At 49.3% G+C, this 21,062-nt stretch overlaps 5 protein-coding genes across 5 annotated transcripts; 3 read left to right on the top strand and 2 right to left on the bottom strand.

Annotated features, from left to right (window-relative positions):
• Nucleotides 1–719: 719 nt before the first annotated feature.
• Nucleotides 720–2,768, top strand: VTN77DRAFT_6311 (uncharacterized protein; the record flags this gene model as incomplete). The annotated part of the gene is made up of 2 exons (XM_069422576.1): nt 720–883; nt 962–2,768. The coding sequence occupies 2 exons, from the start codon at nt 720–722 to the stop codon at nt 2,766–2,768; spliced, it is 1,971 nt and encodes a 656-aa protein (XP_069276124.1).
• A 3,026-nt stretch (nt 2,769–5,794) lies between these two features.
• On the bottom strand, nt 5,795–6,212 carry VTN77DRAFT_6310 (uncharacterized protein; the record flags this gene model as incomplete). Its single annotated transcript, XM_069422575.1, has 2 exons — nt 5,795–5,868; nt 5,939–6,212. 2 exons carry the CDS (start codon nt 6,210–6,212, stop codon nt 5,795–5,797), a joined length of 348 nt encoding a protein of 115 aa, XP_069276123.1.
• A 2,354-nt stretch (nt 6,213–8,566) lies between these two features.
• Nucleotides 8,567–10,271, top strand: VTN77DRAFT_6309 (uncharacterized protein; the record flags this gene model as incomplete). Its single annotated transcript, XM_069422573.1, has 4 exons — nt 8,567–8,780; nt 8,829–9,572; nt 9,636–9,875; nt 9,934–10,271. 4 exons carry the CDS (start codon nt 8,567–8,569, stop codon nt 10,269–10,271), a joined length of 1,536 nt encoding a protein of 511 aa, XP_069276122.1.
• Nucleotides 10,272–12,015: 1,744 nt separating this feature from the next.
• Nucleotides 12,016–15,672, top strand: VTN77DRAFT_6308 (uncharacterized protein; the record flags this gene model as incomplete). The annotated part of the gene is made up of 1 exon (XM_069422572.1): nt 12,016–15,672. The coding sequence occupies one exon, from the start codon at nt 12,016–12,018 to the stop codon at nt 15,670–15,672; it is 3,657 nt and encodes a 1,218-aa protein (XP_069276121.1).
• Nucleotides 15,673–19,607: 3,935 nt separating this feature from the next.
• On the bottom strand, nt 19,608–20,141 carry VTN77DRAFT_6307 (uncharacterized protein; the record flags this gene model as incomplete). The annotated part of the gene is made up of 1 exon (XM_069422571.1): nt 19,608–20,141. The coding sequence occupies one exon, from the start codon at nt 20,139–20,141 to the stop codon at nt 19,608–19,610; it is 534 nt and encodes a 177-aa protein (XP_069276120.1).
• Nucleotides 20,142–21,062: the final 921 nt, after the last annotated feature.

Below are 21,062 nucleotides of genomic sequence, written 5' to 3'. Positions count from 1 at the left end.
GTGTCCTTGTAACCTGCAATGCCCATCTTCGGCATAGTCGCTGAGAAATCGGCATCCCCGTGGACTGTATGCGCCGCTTGTGACGTTCCGAAAGAGTGCTCTCCGACTGGCTATTTTTTTTATCTGGAAAGTGACATTCAGCTGTCATCCTCAAGAGCACTAAGAACAGGGGCAGCCGAAATATGAAACTTCACCTTATTAGCCTGCGTATTAATATAGAAGGTGACACTCGAGGCCAAAGCAGGCATGACAGCCAAATGTTCACACAAGAGGACTACGGAGATTCCTATGGCTACTATGATGAGCTTTGAGCATAGTCCGAGCTCACAAATGGTGAGAAAGTGGATAAACCTGTAACTGCACAATTCCGCTAGTAATTATAGTGTGGGATGATTTGATCAAAATACTGTAAATCTTGATGGATTTATACTCCTTCAATCAGGACTGCATAGACACTGACGAGCTTAGATCCAGGAAAGCCTCCTGCCGCTACTTAGCAGCACTACTTGTTGACCTGCATATGCTAATTCGCCAGCAATAATAATATTAAATGCCTTAGGTAAGGTAGAAGGTAAATTAATTGCGGTTGTCAAGATCAGGCCACACCTTAGGGCTGACCCCGGATCTCCGAGAGATTTTCTCTCACCGCCCGACCTCCGCAAAAAAAAAAGTTCAAGGCTTCATCCTGCTCCGCCTTTCAGGGCTTCGATACAGGCACAATGAAGCGCAAGACAGACAGCATAGATTCTAACCACGCTAATGGCCTCCCAGGGGCCAAAAAGCGGGCCCTCACAAATGAGGCTGTTATCGCGCGTTTCCGCGAAGGATTGTTCGAGCCGGCAGAGCTCGAGAAGTACACCAAGAAATATGCGAACTCGGCGCCGTAGGTTTTGTTCTATTCCAGGATTCTTGATTTTCAAGATTCAGCCCAATTGCGCCTGCTAACACTGCCTTCTTGCAGATACAAACACGGCGTAATCTGCCCGCTGATCGAGCCCAATCTTCTCCGCTCCGTGCGCCAGGAAATTCAAGAGCACCTGTCCTTCACCGAGAAAGAGACGGATATCTATAAGATCTTCCAGTCGGGGGACCTTGCGAATCTGGATGGGTTGGACGATGCCTCCCTGTCGCGGCTTCCATCGCTCCTACAACTGCGTGATGCGCTCTACTCGGAGAAATTTCGCGAGTATCTCGCCTCCGTGACCGGGTCCGGCAAACTCAGCGGTCGCAAGACGGACATGGCAATCAACGTCTACACGGAAGGGTGCCACCTTCTCTGCCATGACGATGTCATTGGCAGTCGGCGTCTCAGTTACATCTTGTATCTGACGGACCCAGACACGCCATGGCGCCCAGAATGGGGCGGAGCGTTGCGACTGTACCCGACTAAGACCGTCAAAGACGAGAAGGGGGAGGATATCAAGATCCCCAGCCCGGACCATAGCCTCTCAATTCCCCCAGCTTTCAACCAGCTCAGTTTCTTCACTGTCCAGCCTGGCGAGAGCTTCCATGACGTTGAGGAAGTGTATCATCCGGCAGAAAGTGAGAAAGGAAAGGAGAAGCGGGTGCGCATGGCCATCAGTGGATGGTACCACATCCCGCAGGAAGGGGAAGACGGATATGAGGAGGGTCTGGAGGAGAAGTTGGCGGAGCGAAGCAGCCTTTCACAACTTCAAGGACGAGGCGACATCTATGACCAGCCCCAACCTCAGCCGGTGGACTGGGAGGATGCTACCGCGGACAAGGGCAAGGGCAAAGGCAAGCAGGCCGTGAGATCTGACGACAACGAGTTCACGGAGTCGGATCTCGACTTTCTCCTCAAATTTATCGCCCCGTCGTACTTGACGCCCGACATTGCGGAGGAGCTGTCGGAGACGTTCGCCAACGACTCCTCACTCAGCCTGGAGCGTGTGCTATCAGATAAGTTCGCGGCACGGGTGAAGGCCTACATCGAGGAGCAGGAAAAGGCCACCTTGCCGCAGTCCTCAGACGAGATCGAATCGAGCACGGAGTGGAAGGTTGCCCGTCCGCCGCACAAACACCGCTATCTCTTCCAGCAGCCCCATGCGTCGTCGGAGTCGAAGTCGAAGTCGCCTATCCAGGAGTTACTGACCGAGCTTCTCCCGTCGCAGCCGTTCCGGAAGTGGCTGTCTCAGATCACGGGCCTGGATCGGCTTACCAGTTACAATCTGCTGGCTCGGCGGTTCCGTCGTGGACAGGATTATACACTTGCCAGTGGCTATGACGGGGAGGAGCCGCGGCTGGAATTCACGATCGGTCTTACCCCTACTCCTGGATGGGAGAAGGAGGTTGACAATGATGACGAGGAGGAGGAGGAAGAGAATGGCGAGGGAGAAGACAAGCCCACGGAGAAGAAGAAGAATGGGGAGGAGGAGGAGGAGACTCCCGACGAGCCCTCCGTAGGCGGCTACGAAATCTACATGGCCGGCGACGACGACGACGACGAAGAAGACGAAGACGAAGAAGAAGACGAGGCAAACGGAGCGGAAAACGGCTCCAAGCCCAAGCCCAAAAAGTCCAAATCCGACCCAGCGATCTACAAAGCCGCTGCCGGCGAGGACGACGGAATCCTCTTCAGCACGGCCGCCGGCTGGAATCGGATGAGCATTGTCCTGCGCGACAGCGGCACGCTCAAGTTTGTGAAATACGTCAGTGCGGCGGCGAAGGGGGACCGGTGGGATATTACGGGTGAGGTTGGGGTTGTTTTTGATGATGATGAGGATGAAGAGGAGGAGGAGGAGAGCTAGGTAGAAGCTAGCTTTGTTTATGTACGATCTGGATCCACGGATGACTCGTGAGTTGTGACAGTGTACTTAGACTTTACCAGTCACTTCTACTTTTTTTTTTTTGTTTTGGCATTAGACTTTACCAGTCACTTCTACTTTTTTTTTTTTTTGTTTTGGCATTAGACTTTACCAGTCACTTCTACTTTTTTTTTTTTTGTTTTGGCATGAAATGAGTGAGTTTGAGCTTATGCCTATCTTATTATTTGCACGAGTACGGAGTACAGTACAGTCAATTCAATTCAATCAAACAGTCAGTCAGTCAGTTATCGGCATTATTAATCTCAGAAGATTGCCGATGCTGGAATTTTTTTTATCCCGTCTTCTTTTTCTGGGATAGAAAAATTCCCGCCGCGTGGTGATTGACTGCGTGGTGACTTGCCATGTGGCAAGCTACCTACCTAGGCTAATTTAGCTAGGCTAGTCAAAAGGTTCTAAGGTTTTCCTTTCTTACCTACCTACCTAGGTACCTAGGTACTTTTTTTTCTTCTTAAGTTTCCCCCCCTTTCTTTCCCTCGGTATCACCTGCTTCTTCTGCGTACGGAGTACTCCGTTATTATTATCTCAGTCGTCCCGTGCACTTAATTACCTAACCTAACCGACCTGGGTGAAATTGGATGAGTGAGCGATGCTCCAGGTCGAGTGAGTGAGCATGGATATCCCGGTCAGAAATAATCGACTAAGTTAGGTAATAATTACTGAAGCTGTTACTACCTACCTACCTAGGTAAGTCGTAGATAATTAATTGATTTAATTACCTACGCGTGCGAACTCCACTTCTTCATTTAACAGAGACAGTAATTAGTGCACTACAGGCTGGCAGATACTAGATCGTAGCACTCACTGGCTTGCTTATTGCTACGTCACCTTCCATCATCATATTAATTAATATCGAGTCTGTACTTGCCATGTGGCATGGGCAGCTGGCTCCAATTTAATCTCCGTGCAGTGCCACACGTGTGTGCCGCATCTGGTCAATTTAATGTGGTCGTGGACTCGTGGTCATGGTCGTGGTTATGCCGTTATGGTTATGGTTACGAACGAATATGTAATAATAATGTACAGAGCTTTCAAGCTGCCACGACAGTAATCAATCATACGATATACGTAGATTGACTGATTAGTCGTGACGAGGGAGGCATGAACGTGATCATCGACTCACCTCACGTGGAAAGGAACGAAATGGAATGGAAGCGAAACGAAGCGGGGGAAGAGAAGCAGGGGAATCCCTCCATCCATCCATCCATTAATATTGGATATTTGCGTCCGATGGATGTTTTGCAGATCTATCAGTGCATCGAAACAAATCTGATCTGATATCAACGCACGTTTCGATTTACCATACAGATGTAAATCATGTAATGTGTCTGCCTAGAAGAGTCTATGTATGTACATACAGAGTACAGTACGGAGTACAGTATGCAGCCCGCTCCCTGCTCCCGTCTCCTGTCTCCCGTCTGCTGTACAGACTCACGGAGTACTCCGTACGGAGACTCCGACTCCGTACTCTTTTTTTTCTTTCTTAACTCACCGAGTCGGGGTCCTCGGGGGCTCCGACTGCGGATGGATATCTATCTCACCGAGACGAGATGAGCATGTGCGCAGAGATAGATCCACGAACTACATCTGTTCAACTTTCATGGAAAAAGCCACTGTTTTACAACAATTCCTTCATGGGGATACAACTACCTACGTAACTACTGGGAACAACATTGATCGCCCTCTGGAGTAACGTTACACACCATGCAGTCTGAACTGCTGCTGCCTGCAAAGACCGCGGAGTGTTGTGTTGTTGACTGGAGAACTGAACTGAGTTGAATTGAAGCCAAGACCACTAATAAGATGGCGGTATCTATGGAGGACTTTGTATCGTGTGAGAAAAAAAAATAGCTGTCGAAAAAAAGAAAGGAATGCATGTCCTCCGTATGTATGCCTCTTGGCACGCATGATATTATTCTTGATCTTTACACACCGAAGAGTTGGATAGATACAGATTTTTGGTTCCCTTACGTACAGTAGTAGGATAGGAATATGATATCCGGGGATGCATGTCCTCAAATCTATCTATCTATCTATCATCATCTGCAGTCAGACATCCACCTGTCAAGGACGAACGATAATGTCATGTCGATCTGACCTTCTCCGCAATAAGAGCCCTGGCCCTACGGTCTACCACCAATTAGATAGACAGGTATCTACTTTTAGGTACCTGCTCTTGGCTTCTTGCTAGCCATCCATCATCCCTGCGATATACCTATCTGCGTAGGCGGTCAGCAGGTGGCGTCTGGTGCTCCATCATAATATTCGTACAGTACAGCATTGCCAAGGAGATGTCGACCTCACATTTCATTGATGTGATCTGTGCGACTGATCAGATCCCTCCAGTTCGTGTCCGTCATCTGCCACGGCTTTTCGCTTGATTGTGGCACCCGCCCTCCTCCGTCCAGACTCCAGAGTCAATCCTGCAAGGCAGGTCAAAGGTCCTATTCTCCACTGCTCCAGTTCTCTTTTCCCTGGTTTGAAGTTTCACCAGGGAACGGCAAATCCCCTCCGCTGCCTGACTAGTGGGCGTGATCTGCGCGGTCGCCATGTGTCGCGACAATCCATAGGATGATAGGTTACAGTTGCACCCAATTTTGGGGATCCGGTGGGTCAGTGAAATCAATTCCGCTTCCGCAACCGCAAGCGGCGTGTTTATTACTATCGTGTCAGCAGGAAATTCCACTGACTGGCTGGGATGTCATTCCTCTGGCGTGTCGTCGAGCAAGGAGCGTGGGATGCCAGGTGGCAGTTGGCACCCGCCATGCGAAGGAGAGGCTGGGCTTGCCGCTTCCTGCAACTGCTGGCCATGCCAAGGTCAGTCCTCTGCAAGGAGGGAAGTCCAGGGAACTCGGTGGAGTTACCTTCTACCCCCCTGGAGACGATCTCTCAGCGTTGCCACGTGAAAGAATTGTGGCACTCAGATCCTGCAAGCTGTGCCTCCGCGTGTCTTAGACTTTGACTTCGAGGTCTGAACTCTGAATTCTGCTGACGCTGGCTGGGCGCCAGCGCTGGGCAGCTACGCCTATGATGGAAACAATCACGATTAGAATTTCTAATTCCGTCGCCAACTGGTCCGTGCTACGATGATGTACCGTGCAGAATCGACAGTAGCATCAGGCAGTGAGATTTGATAAGAATGGGACAGTCGGGAGTAATAAGACAATCGGATCTGCCTGCATTGGATGCGACTATGCGATCGATGGACAGATATGCCAGGGTATTGTCTCCCCAGTTCCGCCAGACAGTCCCTTTGTCGGCTGTGCCTTTTCCCTGCCCGATGCCGAGATTCTTCATCGAGCCATGGGACTTCTCCAGTAGTGCGTTCCAGCAGCCGCGCGAGGATGACTGAGCACAACACCATCTCATTTGCAGCCCTGTCGGGGTTTGACCTTTTCTGGAGCAGTCTACACAATTTTCGAGCGAGTGGCGGTTGGGCCCACTTCCTTTTTCGTGTCTCGAGTCGGCTCTCTCCAGTCCATGCCATCGTTTTTTTCTCGCTAATGGACGTTCCCTGCGTTTGGCCACCGATCTGATCCCCCGTTTGGGCAATCCACGTTACCCAACAAGACGCCTTTCTGATGCCCCCTCTCCCCCTTGGGTCGAAAGATGAGACACGACAAGACGACTCGACTCACTCGAGGTGGCTGGCGAGCGATTGGCGCCTTTCCTGCAGGCGCTATTCTGTTGCAGCTTGCAACGCCGGACCAGACTGCTCTATTAAACTACCATGAATTTGTCATTCTCAGTTACGGAGACTCCGTAGTCCGTACTGACATCAGAACATCGATTCTGCACAGGGTATCCGTACTCCGTACGGAGTAGATCTGCAGGGCAGTTACTTGAGGCAGGTAGGTCGATGTGATAGGTTAGTCAAAAGTTCTACCATGAACGGCCCGTAGCTCTGTGTCTGCGGCCACCTGCTTTCGACTGCAGTTGCTTAATATTTTACTGGGGCCAAAATAAAAATCCCTTTACTCCGTACTCCGTAGTGAACGCTAGGCGCGTCCTGTGGAATGTGCAATTCCGTCAAGCCAGTGGACCACTGGACCCGGCATCACGCCTCTTCCGGGCCCGCAATCCTTCCCCCCAGAACGAACCTCGTGGTTTTCTGCCAACCGGGGAGGATTTGCGCGCAGTAGTGCACATCACTCCGTTGCTTGGCCATTCCACAGTCGCCTAGCTGTGTCATCCGAAGTGCTGACAGTCAGCTCTGGCCAACTGACTATCCCACCTGTCGGCTTTTTCCGTGTAGAGGACGTCCTTGGCGGGGAGATTAATCGGTCAGGCAGGGATCAAGAGAATAGTAACTGTCATGGCCACGAGTCAATAGATCATCAGATAAATTGATAGTATCACTGAACGATGACGAGGGAGAGATCTGTCACAGTGACCTGTTCTGATTGTACTGTATATACGTCCAACGTGGCTTCGCAAGCCAATGGAGAAAGAGAGGGAGGGAGAGATCTAGATTTAATCGTAGCAAATAATAAAGTACAGAGCATGCCATCGACGAGCCAATATTGGGGACGAGTAACCGGCCGGAGACGCTGGTGGTGCCATGGTGGTTAACTTTGTGGGGGGTTGCAGACTGCCTGCTGTTGTTCACCCTTTCTGCGCTGTCCTCGATCGATGCTCGCTTGCCGCCGCCGACTGACCCCAGCGACCTACTCTATTATTGACCTGACTATTGATTATCACCCTCGTCCACACTCTCTCTTCCTGGATGCCCTTCCATAAATAAGAACCACGCTCCACTCTCTTGAGACCCTCCGTTGACAGCTCTTGGCTCCGGATTATTTTGGCAGTAGCTCGCGCTGGCTGCTGGCCCTCCGCCTCCGCTCCGACCCTGGAAGTGTACTTCCTGCTCTCCCTTCAGACCTGCCCGCCAGCCTCCCCAGGCGCTCAGCCATCGCGCTCGACATTTCTCTCCAGTTGCCTACTACCTACCCAGATGAACTCTCTCTGAAACCATTTCTCGCTTTTTCTCACCAGATCAAAGCCCCAATTGCCGCTAAGCCACCGCCATCGCTCCCCCGGGTTCGTTGCGTGCAGGGTGCGAAGAAAAGGTACGCTGCGAACTGCTGCGGTGCGACGGCTTTCCTAGGTGATGGCAGGAATAATTATGTTCTAGTTGTCAATTCCTGCGCTTCTTGCAAATCACGCCTGCTAACAATCCAACCAAACTAGAACCTTGAGACCTTCTCTTCTGCCTCCTTGTTTGACCCGACCCGTACTTCCTACCCACGATCTCCAACCCCCTAGCCTCGCTGAATTTCATGGCTTCCGCGGCCGTCTGAGGGCACACGCTCGAATCAGGCAACTTCCCCAAACAGTAATTTGTTTTCCTAAGAAAAATCGAGTCGACTTGGCGCTTCGTTATATCGTCGGGACGACTTGGCGCTTCGTTATATCGTCGGGACGACTTGGCTAGACCTTCGCGTTGGATCGATACTCCCGCTTGCGTTGTGTTGTTGGCACTCCTCCAGGGAGGAGTCAAGGCATAAGAAAACGGAAATTTACGTTTGGGACATCCTGGGACATATATCCAGAGCTCGATTGCGTTCCTAATCGTCTCATTCCCCGCCGTCAAGAGTCCCTGAAATCTGGGAAGGATTACGGGCCTCGAACATGAAATAATTTCTGACCGAGGAGATAACTGTTTGAAGATTGACTACTATCTTTCAACCGTCACAGCGCGCCAGTCGTCTCCTGTCTTGAAGATGGAATCTTCGGTCGCCCACCGTCCGTGGGAGGACTCCAAACCCGGTCCTCAGTCTGCTCCTGTCGCGACGACCCAGACTTTGCCTTCGATTTCGACACTCACCGCCAACATGGGCGGTGTGAGCATTCCTCCGGCGGAGAAATCACCTGCGAGCTCATCTCTGAATACGCTCGAGCGGGACTCGGGCAATTGGTCAATGCCTCAGAGTGCAAGTGTGTCTCCCGTACGGCCGTCTAACACCGCCTATACTGACCCGGCAGGATCGTCTACGTACTCGACCACAACGAATGGAACGGGTAACTACAATTCCTTGTCATTTATTACGTCCTCGCAAACCTCCCCGAACCGTCATTCTGGTGTATCTGAGCGGTCGCCCTTCTCCAACGACCAATCCAATACCCCTTCCTCAGCCGGCGCTCATCCGTCCCCTGGTTTTGCCGCTACGCAGCCTCCCTCGACACTTCCCTCGATCAATCAGAATTTCGATGCTCCCTCCCAGCGAGGCAGCATCGTCGAACTTCCCGAGTCTCGCCGCAGCAGCGTAGACAGCCGGATGAATCAAGGCATAAGCTCCTTGGCCATCAATCCTGCCTCCCCTTATCACAGCACCAACGCGTCACAGTCCTCGATTGTTTCCGGACTGCAAAGGGAACGCGGCATCTCATCCGATTTCAGTCAGTCAAACACGTACCGAGGGCCCCGCTACTCTGGCCAGCCTCTTTCTCCGCTAGGTCCCCGGACGGGCGAGCACCGACCCTTTGCCCCTGGTCGCACGGCCCCTGCGATCTCATCGAATCCTCGTTCGGAGATTTACAATGCCGAAGCCCCAACGGCAGGTCTGGCATACGCCTTTCCAGACCCTGATGTTGCTCGAGGCAGTTCAGCTTCCTCCAACGAGAAGACCAACCAGTCGTCGGGTCCGTTTTCCCGTAAGGGGAGCGTTGCAGAATCTCTCAATAGCAGCATCTTCTCAACGGATTCGCGCCTCCCTCGGGGCCAGCATGGTACTTTCTCTTATGCCCGCTCTACATCGTAAAACCGATAGACTGACTGACCGACTGTCACAGAACTGCCGCAGAATGTGCACCACCACTCCCTGCAGCATAAGCAAGTGCGCGGTCTGATGGGAGATTCCGAATCCCATTCTAGTAGCACCCCCTACAGCCGGACTCCAGAGCTTCGGATCACGCATAAACTGGCCGAGAGAAAGCGTCGTAGCGAAATGAAGGACTGCTTCGAGATGTTGCGAATGCGGCTTCCACAGAGTCAGAATAACAAGTCCAGTAAATGGGAGACGTTAACGCGAGGTATGTTTTGAGCTTCCGTCGGTGGTAAATCCATCAATTCTAACCTTGTCGTCACTAGCAATCGATTATATCGGCCAACTGGAGAAGACGCTCAACCAAGTTCGCCGGGACAATGCCGTCTTGCGAACTGAGGTGGAGGAACTCCGGGCTCAGCTCAGTCAGCAGCAGCAACAACAGCAGCAGCAGCAACAGTCGAACGGGCAGCACCGACCTTTTGATGCTCATCCGACTGCGGGACCGCCTGCGCAGACGAACGGGCAGTCCCAAGCGCCCGTGTACCCCAGTTACGCCTCAGGATCAACAATGCCTCAGGACCAGGCACGCACACTGCCACCTCTCATCAACGGCTCAGTGGCCCCCATGCAAGGGGTGCAGTATACCGAAGATCGGCGGTAGTACTATCGATAACCTATCCTGAGCGATGTAATCGCTGGTTTCTCTGTGCAGTTTTTCGCAACCACTGACGGGGTTGATCCTCTTGTCCCGGACGTTGATACTTCATGGAGGAGGCTTTGTATACTGTTTCTCGTTCGTCTCTGGCATTGAACCGTGCCTTTTGTTTGCATATCCTGGTGTTGGGACTCTCTTGTCCAGGCATATGTTGCTATCCCAACACTTCGCCTCCTTCTAGTCTCAAATCTTGTTGTGTTTTCAGCCATGACGAGCACCATACTATGTGTCACGTCAGGCGGACACTAGCTCAGTTCCCAAGTGGAATCGAGTAACCTCCACATATTTATACTTTGTTTTTCTGATTTCGGGCTCGGTTAGGGGGGGGGGGGGGGGGGTGCTTTCTGTTTCCCCCCTGTTGATTAAGGAGTTGAGCGCTTCTTACTGGCTGTACAAAAAGAAAAATTCACATGGGCTCGGCGTGTCATTTGCGATTCGATATCCTCACGGTTTGTGCTTATTACAAGTCATCATCTATCATGTACGTGTCATTGGCTGGTCTGCTGGTTCGTGGTCGGAACCCGGCTTGTTTTGGCGGTCTCTGAGTTTCTCTGAAAACTGCTTGTCATGTTGAGGACGTCGGTTACGATGGTTAATTTACGGACTCTTCAATGCTTGATGAAAAGAATCTATAATGGACTAGTAGACTTTTGACTTGTAGAAATTGGCCAGGTACAATCGTTGCCCTTCCTTAGCTCCGGACTCTGAGATCTGCCATCTCTGGGTATGCCTCCACATGCATCAGCTCACGATCTGAAGGATCTAGACACTTGTGTCTGCGTACTGTATCTATAAATGATAGCCACACAGCATCCAGCAGTTAAGCGCTGGCAGGCTGTATCTGTCTAGCGTCGCGTCCCTGGTCGCGGCCAGCGCGTGGTGATTGGCAGAGACTAACTGCCCACCATCCGCTATCAACATCTATCCACGCAGCTCTTTCATCCAAACAACATCGCAGCCGAGGACTGGCGGCTACACATCATCAAACTTGTTAATGCCAGCCAATATCCTGACGCGATCACTCGTCAACACGGACGCGATGAAACCTCCGTAGAGGAGGTCACGGTCCACGATGGTTTGCACCAGTTCGAAGATGGCCCAGGTCTAGCCTGGCGGCCAGCTTGCAGTAGAGCTCGATCGAGCTCCAATCGGAGACTTTGATGATGAATCTTCTTGGAGCACGATGTCAGACAGGATAAGATGATGTCTCATCTCAGATCTAAAAATGTTTCGGACAGGGATTTGCAGACGCAGTGGGATTCGTGTGCAATGGGCGCTGCAGAATCGTCCGCATCCTGCACACCTTCTGCTTGTTTTCTCCTTCTGCTGTTCCTTCATCTTTGACATTTTTGTGTGAATGCTGTCTTTTGGCTGAGTCATCTTTTGTGCTGTTGTCAATAAGGATCTCCTTATTGCTTTGTGTCTTTGTTCTATTGTTTACTCTTTGCTATTGTCTAGTCAGTCACTACTAATCTCATTGTTCACTTCTCAAGACTCTTCTCCTGCTACGTCCAAATTATTTTATGTTTGTTCAATGATATATATCTCCACCTAACCAACTTGCACCTCCAACGAGCAATACATTTTCAATTTCAGCGCTTAGAGCTGCATATGGTAACATTGCCTACCGTGAAGACGATCAACTAAGCTAACAGACCTTTGAAAGCAGACTTCCTCGACTCTTACATAGATGAACCTGACCATAAACACTCAAATTGCCAGCCTTCGGCCCCCAGAGGCTCCTAAATTTCCCTTCTCTTCACCGATAACCGATGAAGTCGAAAGTCCAACGTGCTCATCCGAAGCAAGCAGCCTGGGAAGCACAACCTCTGACAGTCAAGCACCCCGACTTGGTGCCCCGTCCAAGCACATGGCATCCGTCCAATCCAATGACCAGGATGAATTCGACCGAGTATTGTATGCAGATCTCTCACAAGCCAGACACGAGGCACGCAAATCCACTGGTGGCAAGCAGGGGAAAGCGAATTCAAGACGAAGTGCTATCATGAAGAAGAGAGACCGTCCTGCTAATCTTCACGTGGTGACGAACTTCTCTCGAAATGAGGACAAGAAGAAAACCGACGCAGCCGCGCCTGCTTTCGTGGATCTCAATGACTTAAAGTCACTGGCCAAGGCTCGTGAGAAGGAGAGATCGGCGGAGAAGATCAAACGTGCTCTGCGGAAGAAGACCGGCCACGGATACGAAGAGTTGATAGATGAGCCTGTCGACCAGGTCAGACTACAAAGTTCTGTGGAACATGTCAGCCCACCGCCTCCGCCATTGCAACATGCATCTCCCGACAAGTATGAGCTATCCCCTTCCGATGGGCCTATTGTCATCGGGCTCACAGTTCCATATGATGAAACCTTGCACCGGAAGGAGATGATGGACAATTCCACTTCGCGAGAACTGGCTACACCAGTCACGCCTTCCATAGTAATAACCCCGGCGAGAGAGAATGCGCCATGGACGTTTGATAACACAGAACCTCGTCAACCGCGCGCAGCATCCAGCGTATACTCTCAACCGACGCCTCATTTTGGTCCCAAGGATTCGGAACAGGACGTTCCACCTGTCCCTGCCATTCCAGCATTCCATTCGTTTGTGAAAGGCGACGGCGTAGATCAGGTGTTTTCTAAACAAGAGATTCCTTCGACACGAAAACAACGTTCGTTCTCGACTGATACAGTCACGGTCTTTGATGAGGACGAAACCCCAAGATCAGCTGTGCGAGGGCAATCATACTCGAACGAGAGCAAGAGGCAAATTGCCCACCGTCTGAGCGTCAACACAGATGCTAACAGGCATCAATCGCAAGGATGGTGGACGTATCTCTTGTCGCCCTTGCTAAGTCGTTCTAATACAGTCGCCAGCCGAAAAACCCCTGTCAGCACCGAACGTCCACCAGTCCCTCCACTCTCTGCAGCATCCAAGGAATCGAGCGAGAAGTGGTGGGAAGACAAAGAGATATCTCATTTCTCTCCCGATACGCCCGCAAGCACCGGCACCAAACAGACCGAGGTAGTGTCATGGCCAGACCCTGGACAACGTGCTGTCGTCAATCCTGAAACTCAAAATAGCACGTCTGGGAATTTCTTCGAAACGCCGAACGTGGTCGTTCCAAATTACGAGCTCCATGGTTCGGCCGCTGAATATTATCAGGCTTGTGCACACGATTTATTTAGCAAAGAGCCTTATTTCGAATGTATTAACCATGTTTGCTCAATGACCCCTGCCAGTCGCATTCGCTCTGGCTCCCAGCAGAATATAGCTGATCGCAGTGAGAAGGGGCTAATGGAGAACGAAAATGGCCATGACGAGAAAGGGTTGGCCCTGGTGGCAGATCCTAACTCTGGATCAGATACGGTCAATCCCAATAATCCGTTCTTTCAGGATACAGCGAGATCTGTTCCAGATGTTGCAACGGAATCAACTGCTGAGGCGGAGCCGGAATCACAAAGCGTCGCTGAATCAGCTGCGGTGCCTAATACCAGAGAGTCTCCTAGGCCGACTGTGACTGCTGCAACTCGGGCAACGGAAAGTCCTGTACATGCTACTCAGACTGAGAATTCAGGTTCGGCCGTGGAAGAGTCAAACGCACCTGCTGTGCCGACTCCACAGCAAGAACGCGATGTTTCCACGCCTGAACCCCCTCCATACTCGGCTTCTAGACCCGTACCCCGGTATAGAGCAGTTTTACTCTCGGATTATGCAGTACAGCCACAGCCACACTCTCCAGGGCCCGAATCCCCGGCAATGCAGCAGGCCATGAGCAGAGGGTCGATTCCCATGTCGCAGATGCAGCATTCTGTGTCCATCCACCATACTTTTGATCTTCCTCCACGTCCGGCGCCCGTCCCGATCACCAGAGCTGACATAACACATCCTGTGACGGCACGAGATAAAATCGAGAATCGGCGACGAAGGCTAGAAAAGGAGGATGCCGTTGGCAGAAAGATCGGAGGTCTCTGGCGTGGTAGGGGGCCCTTTAGCAATAAAGGATGCTTTGGGCGACCTGGTCGCGAGGGGCGAATAAGAAGACGATGGTATCTGGCTATTAGCAGCCTCTGTCTTGCCATAATTGTGGTCGCGATAGTCCTGGCAACAACCCTTACCAGAAAAGGTGATGCGACGCCGGTGCAGTCGCAGTGGTTGAATTTGACGGGATATCCACCGATGCCAACGGGGATTATGACCATCGCCGGACCGGAAGTTCAAGTGGAAAACAATGGCTGTATTCAGCCGTCGACCCTGTGGAGCTGTGCGCTGCCAAAGGAACAGCAAGCGGCGAACTTGCCCTACGCTGCGAACCAGCCAAACTTCAGGATTCAGATCCGGTTCCGGAATGGCACATATCCAAACAGCACGACGATTGCGTCGAGCTTGAGGACAAGGAAACGTTCGGCTGGCATGACGGCAGGACAGGTACTGCGGGCAAGGGATCCTTTTACGGACGATCTTTTTAATCCTTCCCCTTCACCTCCCAGTATCGCTGATCAGACATTCCTGGGGAACACGACTGACAACAATACCATTCCATTTGCCGGGGAAGAGACGCCCTTCTATATCACCGTACTATCTCCCGATGAAGCTCCTGCTTACCGGCTTCTCAAACGCGATAATGAAACCAGCTTTCCCAATGTGACATCTATTATCCCTGATCCAAGCCTAGCATCTGACGGGACGGCTGCAGCTGCGACGCTCTATCCGCTGCCTGTCTCCCAGCCTGTGCGTCTCTACAACCGCGGCCTGCCAACCGAGCACTACGGGTTCTACACATATTTCGATAAATCGATCTTTCTCAAATCGACGGCCCCGCTGAACAACAGCGGAACGGACGACGTCTCCGCTGACCAGAACGGGGGCTCTCCGAAGGACGAGGCAGAAGTACGATGTACCTGGGCGCAGACGCGCTTTCTGGTGCAGATCTGGACGCAACCATCCAATGTATCTGGGATGACATTGCTGAGCAGTGGTACCCCGACATCATCTGCCCTACCAACAGCGACAGCGACAGGGACAGCGAACAACGCAACGAGCTCCTCTGCAAACGACTTCATCCAACCAGGCTCCTTCCCGTACCCAGCGTCCATCAAACTCGATCGCCACGGCGGCGACGCGTCCAAGAAGATGGTGTACTGCTACGGGATGGACGCGAACGAGCACATCATTCCGAGCGAGAAGAAGCTGGAGCTGGAGGACCGCGGGTTCGGGGGGCAGCTCGTCAACCCTGCTCCGGGGATTTTTGATGACCTGGGCGAGGCGGATAGCGATTCTGAGTCGGGGATTGATGGCGGGACGGGCGGATGTGCGTGTGAGTGGAGGAATTGGATTTTGACTGCGTAGCAGTTCCTGGTTAGCATGCTAGTTTCCATTCTTGGACTCCCTTTCTTGATACATTCCTTACAAGTGTTGTATTTTTGTTTCCATGGCTGGTCTCCATCATTATTCCCTGTCAATGCTTCTTCTTCTTTGATGTACTGCACTTACTCTTATTGCATTGATGGCGTTCCATATTGCTTTCTGTTTTGTTTTGTTTGGTTTGATTTGGTTCTTACAGTCCCCAAAGAAAAAAAAATCAGTGTAACTATCATCATGGCTAGTTATACACTATGTCGGCTGGTACCGTGGTAATCCATAGATATCTAGATGAACGAATGGAGTGATGAGCTGATGAGTGATGCATATAGAATAAACAGACAGATATCTGTATCTTCTTGCCTTGGGCCATACATGACCATGACATGATACAGGTACTGTACAATGTGGTACAGTATAAAAGAAGAAAATCCGTCTAAGAATGGTGAATTACATACATGCATGTCAACCAGAACTGGAACTACATAGCTTTGTTTGTCCCGAGTTCTCTTTCTTTCTTTCTGAATTCGAGTCCATATAGCCAATTAATGACAGCAGCGTAATGTACCTGGATAGATTGATTGATGAAAGCTTACTCTACATACCCACCCAGGCAGGCAGGCAGGCAGGCAGGCAGCTTGGCCTTGGAATCCGTAGATAGATAGATACCATATGGGACCACCAGAGGGGGGGGCTTTTTTTTAAAAAAAAAAAGGAAAAAAAGAAAAAAAAAAGAAAAGAAAAGAAAAACGGTTGATCAGCATTTATCATGGCTTTTCAACTATTTTACCATAGCAAACGTTTAAAATAATAAACTAATACTAAGTTATCTAACAGTTGGCCACCAGAAAATGTGAGAATTTGAATATTAGAATCTAGAAGAACAGTTTTTTTTTCTTCTCCAAAATTATGACCTTTATAGTTATCTCTCCACCACAAAATTAGATAGAATCCATGGAGAAGTATTAAATTCTATAGAGAAACGTGGGATTCTAGTGGTTGGTTTTTTTTTTAAAAAAAAATAAACGTTATTTTTTTTTGATAAACATTAGATGTTTAAAAGCTGTTTAGGAAGGAGAAAAATTTTTATATATGTTTAATTTCATTATAATGTTGAAATTTCTTTTTTTTTCTTTCAAATAGTTGATACCCCGGTGGTTCCATATAGTAGATCGATCTGACTTGCCAGTAAAATGAACCCTCCTCGCTCACTCTACCTGTTTTCTTCCTTGTAAGAATGGGTATTGACTCCTAGGCCGGTGAGAGAGGAGAGAGGAGATCAAAATTCCATTTCTCACTTTCAACAGTTGCCCTATACAAGAAGATCACGTATCCATCAACTCAAGAGTTTTTTTTTTACCATAGTTACCAGATCCTAGGAACCTACAGCTACAGATACAGCTACAGCTGCTGCTGCTGCTGATGATGACGACCTACACTAAATCTTATTTCCAACCGTGATTGAGTTTCGTTTCCCCTTTCACTGTGAAGGATTCACTTCCTTCTTTTTAAAACCCGCGCCTCCTTTTTTTTTTCTTTTTTGTGAACCATTGCTGGCACCTAAATGGCATGGTATGTCACTCACCCTGCTGGGAACAACAACAACTGTCGGCGTTTTGGAAGCTAGCGATCTGGCTATGAAGCCCACAGCTACCCGCGACAAAGGAAGATAATAGAAATCTACCAAATATGGGTTTTTTGGCTTATAAAAAGATTTAAGTTTCTGTTCTTTTTCTATCTTCCTTATTTACTTTTAATAGAGCAGTCGTTAGCCTCCCAATATGATCTATATCTTCGACAGATTGAACGTCATCCTCACGGTATGTACATGTACCTTCGGCAAAACTCCATTGCATCATATTTTTGCCCGAATATTCAGCATGAATCCGTCGCCGGAAGCCAGATCTTGTTAGGCTATTATTACTATGGACGCTCCGCTTTCGCCTTCCTCGACCTCGCCCGTAGCTGCTGGCGTTGGCGTTGCCGTAGCTGCGAACGGGATCTGGATCGTCCGGATGGAGGCGTTCGGCCCTGTATCACCCCGGGTTGGTCGGACCAGGCCATGGGAGACTGCTGAGTGCTATTATTATTGGAATTGGAATCGGAGGATGAGGAGGAGGATGATGGGGATTGTGGTTGTTGATCGCCGGCTGAAACCTCCTCAGGAGCCATAGTCAAAAAATAAACAGCCCAGGAAGGAAAGAAATGCAGGGCAGGATACAGTTTTTTTGAAGGTAGAGCAATGCTGTAATACAGTCGATCCGGATGAGCAGCAGCAGTAGGTAGCTATATTGAGTTGACTTATTGTATGTTCTGATGCCAGTAGTTTATACATACTATACGAACGTTGCATTTGATGTGATGTGATGGTGACCTATTTATACTGTGAGGTTTGCATGACCTCATGGGGTAAATTTAACTTTCTATCTAATTCCACCATGAAAATATGTTTATCTAGGTATGTATGTACATACATGTAGTTATCTGACGTGGAATCTACATAAAGTATCTATCTAAATCTAGAGGACAAGGCGACTGTCAACCAGAAGAAATCCTGTTAACAGCTAAAACGCAGATGTTATGGCACTCTTTTTTAGCTGAACGGGACAAAAAAAAAAGTCTTCGACAGAGACAACAAGGTTTGCAGTATAGAGTTTGCCAGACGAGTGAATTAGTTATGATTCGCTTGTCTCGTAAAAATGGCAATGCAATATATTTTCTATTTAACGCAGTTAACCACTTTATGGTTAGGTTAGGAACCATAGGCCTAGCAGTAGCCATAGCCATATAAAGTTACTGTACATAAGAACTCGGAGAAATAGGGTTTTGTTTTCTCCTCTCTTAGGGGAAAAAAAGACATTGAATTTCTATCGATATCAAGATATTTTTTTTTACTAATAACCAAGTTGTCCATTTATTTTATCTTTCATGTATATAATATAGATGGTTTGTTGGCATTCTTTGGCTCTGCCCACTACCCGAAGCATCTAGATGAAAGACACAAAATATATAATTTTGAACTCTGTGTCATGCTGCTGAACGCTTTGCAGAAAAAAAAATTAATGTACTGTACATACATACAAGATGGCTATACATCAACTCAGCTGTTATTATCATGGCCACGACTCGCCAGATCCTAGAAGCCTGATGATAATGATAACCAACCGTAATTGAATTTCCCTTTCACCTCACTAGATATGTATGGTTAACTTCTATTCTTTATAGCTTAGCGTTTCTTTCTCCTCTCTCTCTCTGTCTCTTTTTTTTTTCTTTTTTGCTTCATTGCTGGCAGCTGGCATGCCAACTCCACTGGGGACAACGACAACAACAACAACAACCTCCATCATAACATAAGATATAACAAGGGCTGCGGGCAAAGGGGGCAAATAGTAGACTACTATTGACCAGAATCGAGAAAATCCATCCCTCCTCTTTTCTTTTAGCGACGACGACTGTTGTTATCATTTATTCGTTCATTTATCGAATTACATTAATTACAAGGCTACAGGAAGGCAGTCTGATATAAGATGAGATGAGGTCAGATCAGATTAGACACAATAACTGCGTCCTTTTTTTTATTTTTTTTATTTTCTCAAGGTAATAATATCTATTATATATTAGCTATTAATCTCTTAAACAAACAGGTACTGTACTGTTGTAAATAAGCGATAGACAATATGAATATTTTTGTTGCTTTTTTTTTTTCTTTTTTGTCCGTCGAATTGCCTTCCCAGTTTCCATCGAGAAAAAGAAAAAGCAGAAATATCCCACTCAATCTATAAGACTGAACTGAACTCCATCTATAGATTGCCAACCAATACCCATCCATCCATCCAATCCATCCATCACATTAGAACCAACATACTAACATAAAAAAGAGTCAAGAGTCAATCAGACAAGCTCGGTTCAAGAAAGTTTGCCGTCTAAGCCAGCAGCATGAACGCGCCAACAACACCGCTGAGCACGGCGGCAGAGACGTAGGTAGCGCCTGGAGAAGCCAGCTTGGAGCCAGGGTTGGATGGCAGGAAGGTCGAGGAGGCGCTGGGGGGAGGAGGAGTAGCACCGCCAGCACCAGCACCACCGTTCCCAGAGCCGGAGCCAGAGCCAGAGCCAGAACCGCCAGCACCGCCAGCACCGCCAGGAATGACGATAGTGCTAGGAGTAGGAACACCGCCCGGACCAGTGATGGTGGTCAGAGTAGTCTGGTTTGGATAGAAAGTGGTCTTGGAGCAGTGCGGGCAAGTGGTGTTGGTATAGATGATGGTCGAGGTGCCATTCTTGACCGGAGAACCAGTGGCCAGCGGAGGAGCAGTCGGGTTAGTGACCGGCGGCTTCGTTTTGGAGGACGAGGGATACGGCGCGGTGGACTTCGGCGCGGTGTAGCTGTGAGCGCTACCGGCGTGGACAGGGCCAGCCGCGAGGGCGAGGAGAGCGACAGCGGGAGCGGCGAAGTGCATTGTGATTGATTTAGTTTAATATGCTTTGCTTTGTTTTGTTTCTTGTCGAGGAGACCAGCTGATAGCGACGGAACTAAGTTGGAAACGAAACGAGTGGCTTGCCCTTTAGAAGGAGACAAAGACTTCTTCAGTCAGTCTAGAGTCAATTGGATCAATCTTGTGTCAGGTACACGTACCCAAAGATATTAAGTATATTATCTATATATATCGAACGAACGCTGACGAGTTATGTAGTGATGGAGAATGGAAACAAAGGATGGACGATGCAGGGGAGTCAGAGTCGCCATTTTATAGACTGAAGTTCAAACCCCAATGTAACGCTGAACTTCCCAAAAACGAGAGCAGATTCTCTGGTAACTCTTGCGAACGCTACAGTCGTCTTCCATGGTTTGGCGTTGCCGTCGAGCTGGAACCGTTCGGGGATGCCGAATGCGGAAGTCGTCAGCTGTTTGGGTGAAAACTTTTTCGACAGGTGAACCGTCGATGAGTGGCAATTACATGCAGAAGCAGTGGATCTGGTACCGTCTGGAGACCTCATCCAGAACAGTCATCTACCTCCCTAGTACTCTGTACTATTATTAGGGTAGACAGTGCATAATCACGTGACCACAAACTGCACTATTCAGATTTCCGCATTTGGAAATTCCAGCCGGGAGCGACAGCGGAAGAACGGAAGTCTGCTTGACAGGAAATATTCATAATGCCAAGCATTGCGATAGGTAACGTTCTCGCTTCCTGGATCCGGTAAAGTCACATCGCCGCGAAGAGCAGCTGTCTGCGGCTATTCCGAGGAATTGCGATTGCTTGCGAGGTCGCGAGAATTGCTTGTACTGTATGCAGTCCAATCTGCCGTATTCAGAATTATCCTGCTACCGAAAATTGTTAGGTAGGAATCAAAAATAGAAGGCAAGCTGAAGAAGA

This window comes from Rasamsonia byssochlamydoides (genome assembly GCF_041956645.1).
Source record: "Rasamsonia byssochlamydoides strain NRRL 3658 unplaced genomic scaffold VTN77scaffold_49, whole genome shotgun sequence".
In the NCBI taxonomy this organism is placed as follows: Eukaryota; Fungi; Ascomycota; class Eurotiomycetes; order Eurotiales; family Trichocomaceae; genus Rasamsonia; species Rasamsonia byssochlamydoides.
The sequence above is the reverse complement of the archived record's forward strand: the minus strand, read 5'-3'. Positions and strand labels throughout refer to the sequence as shown.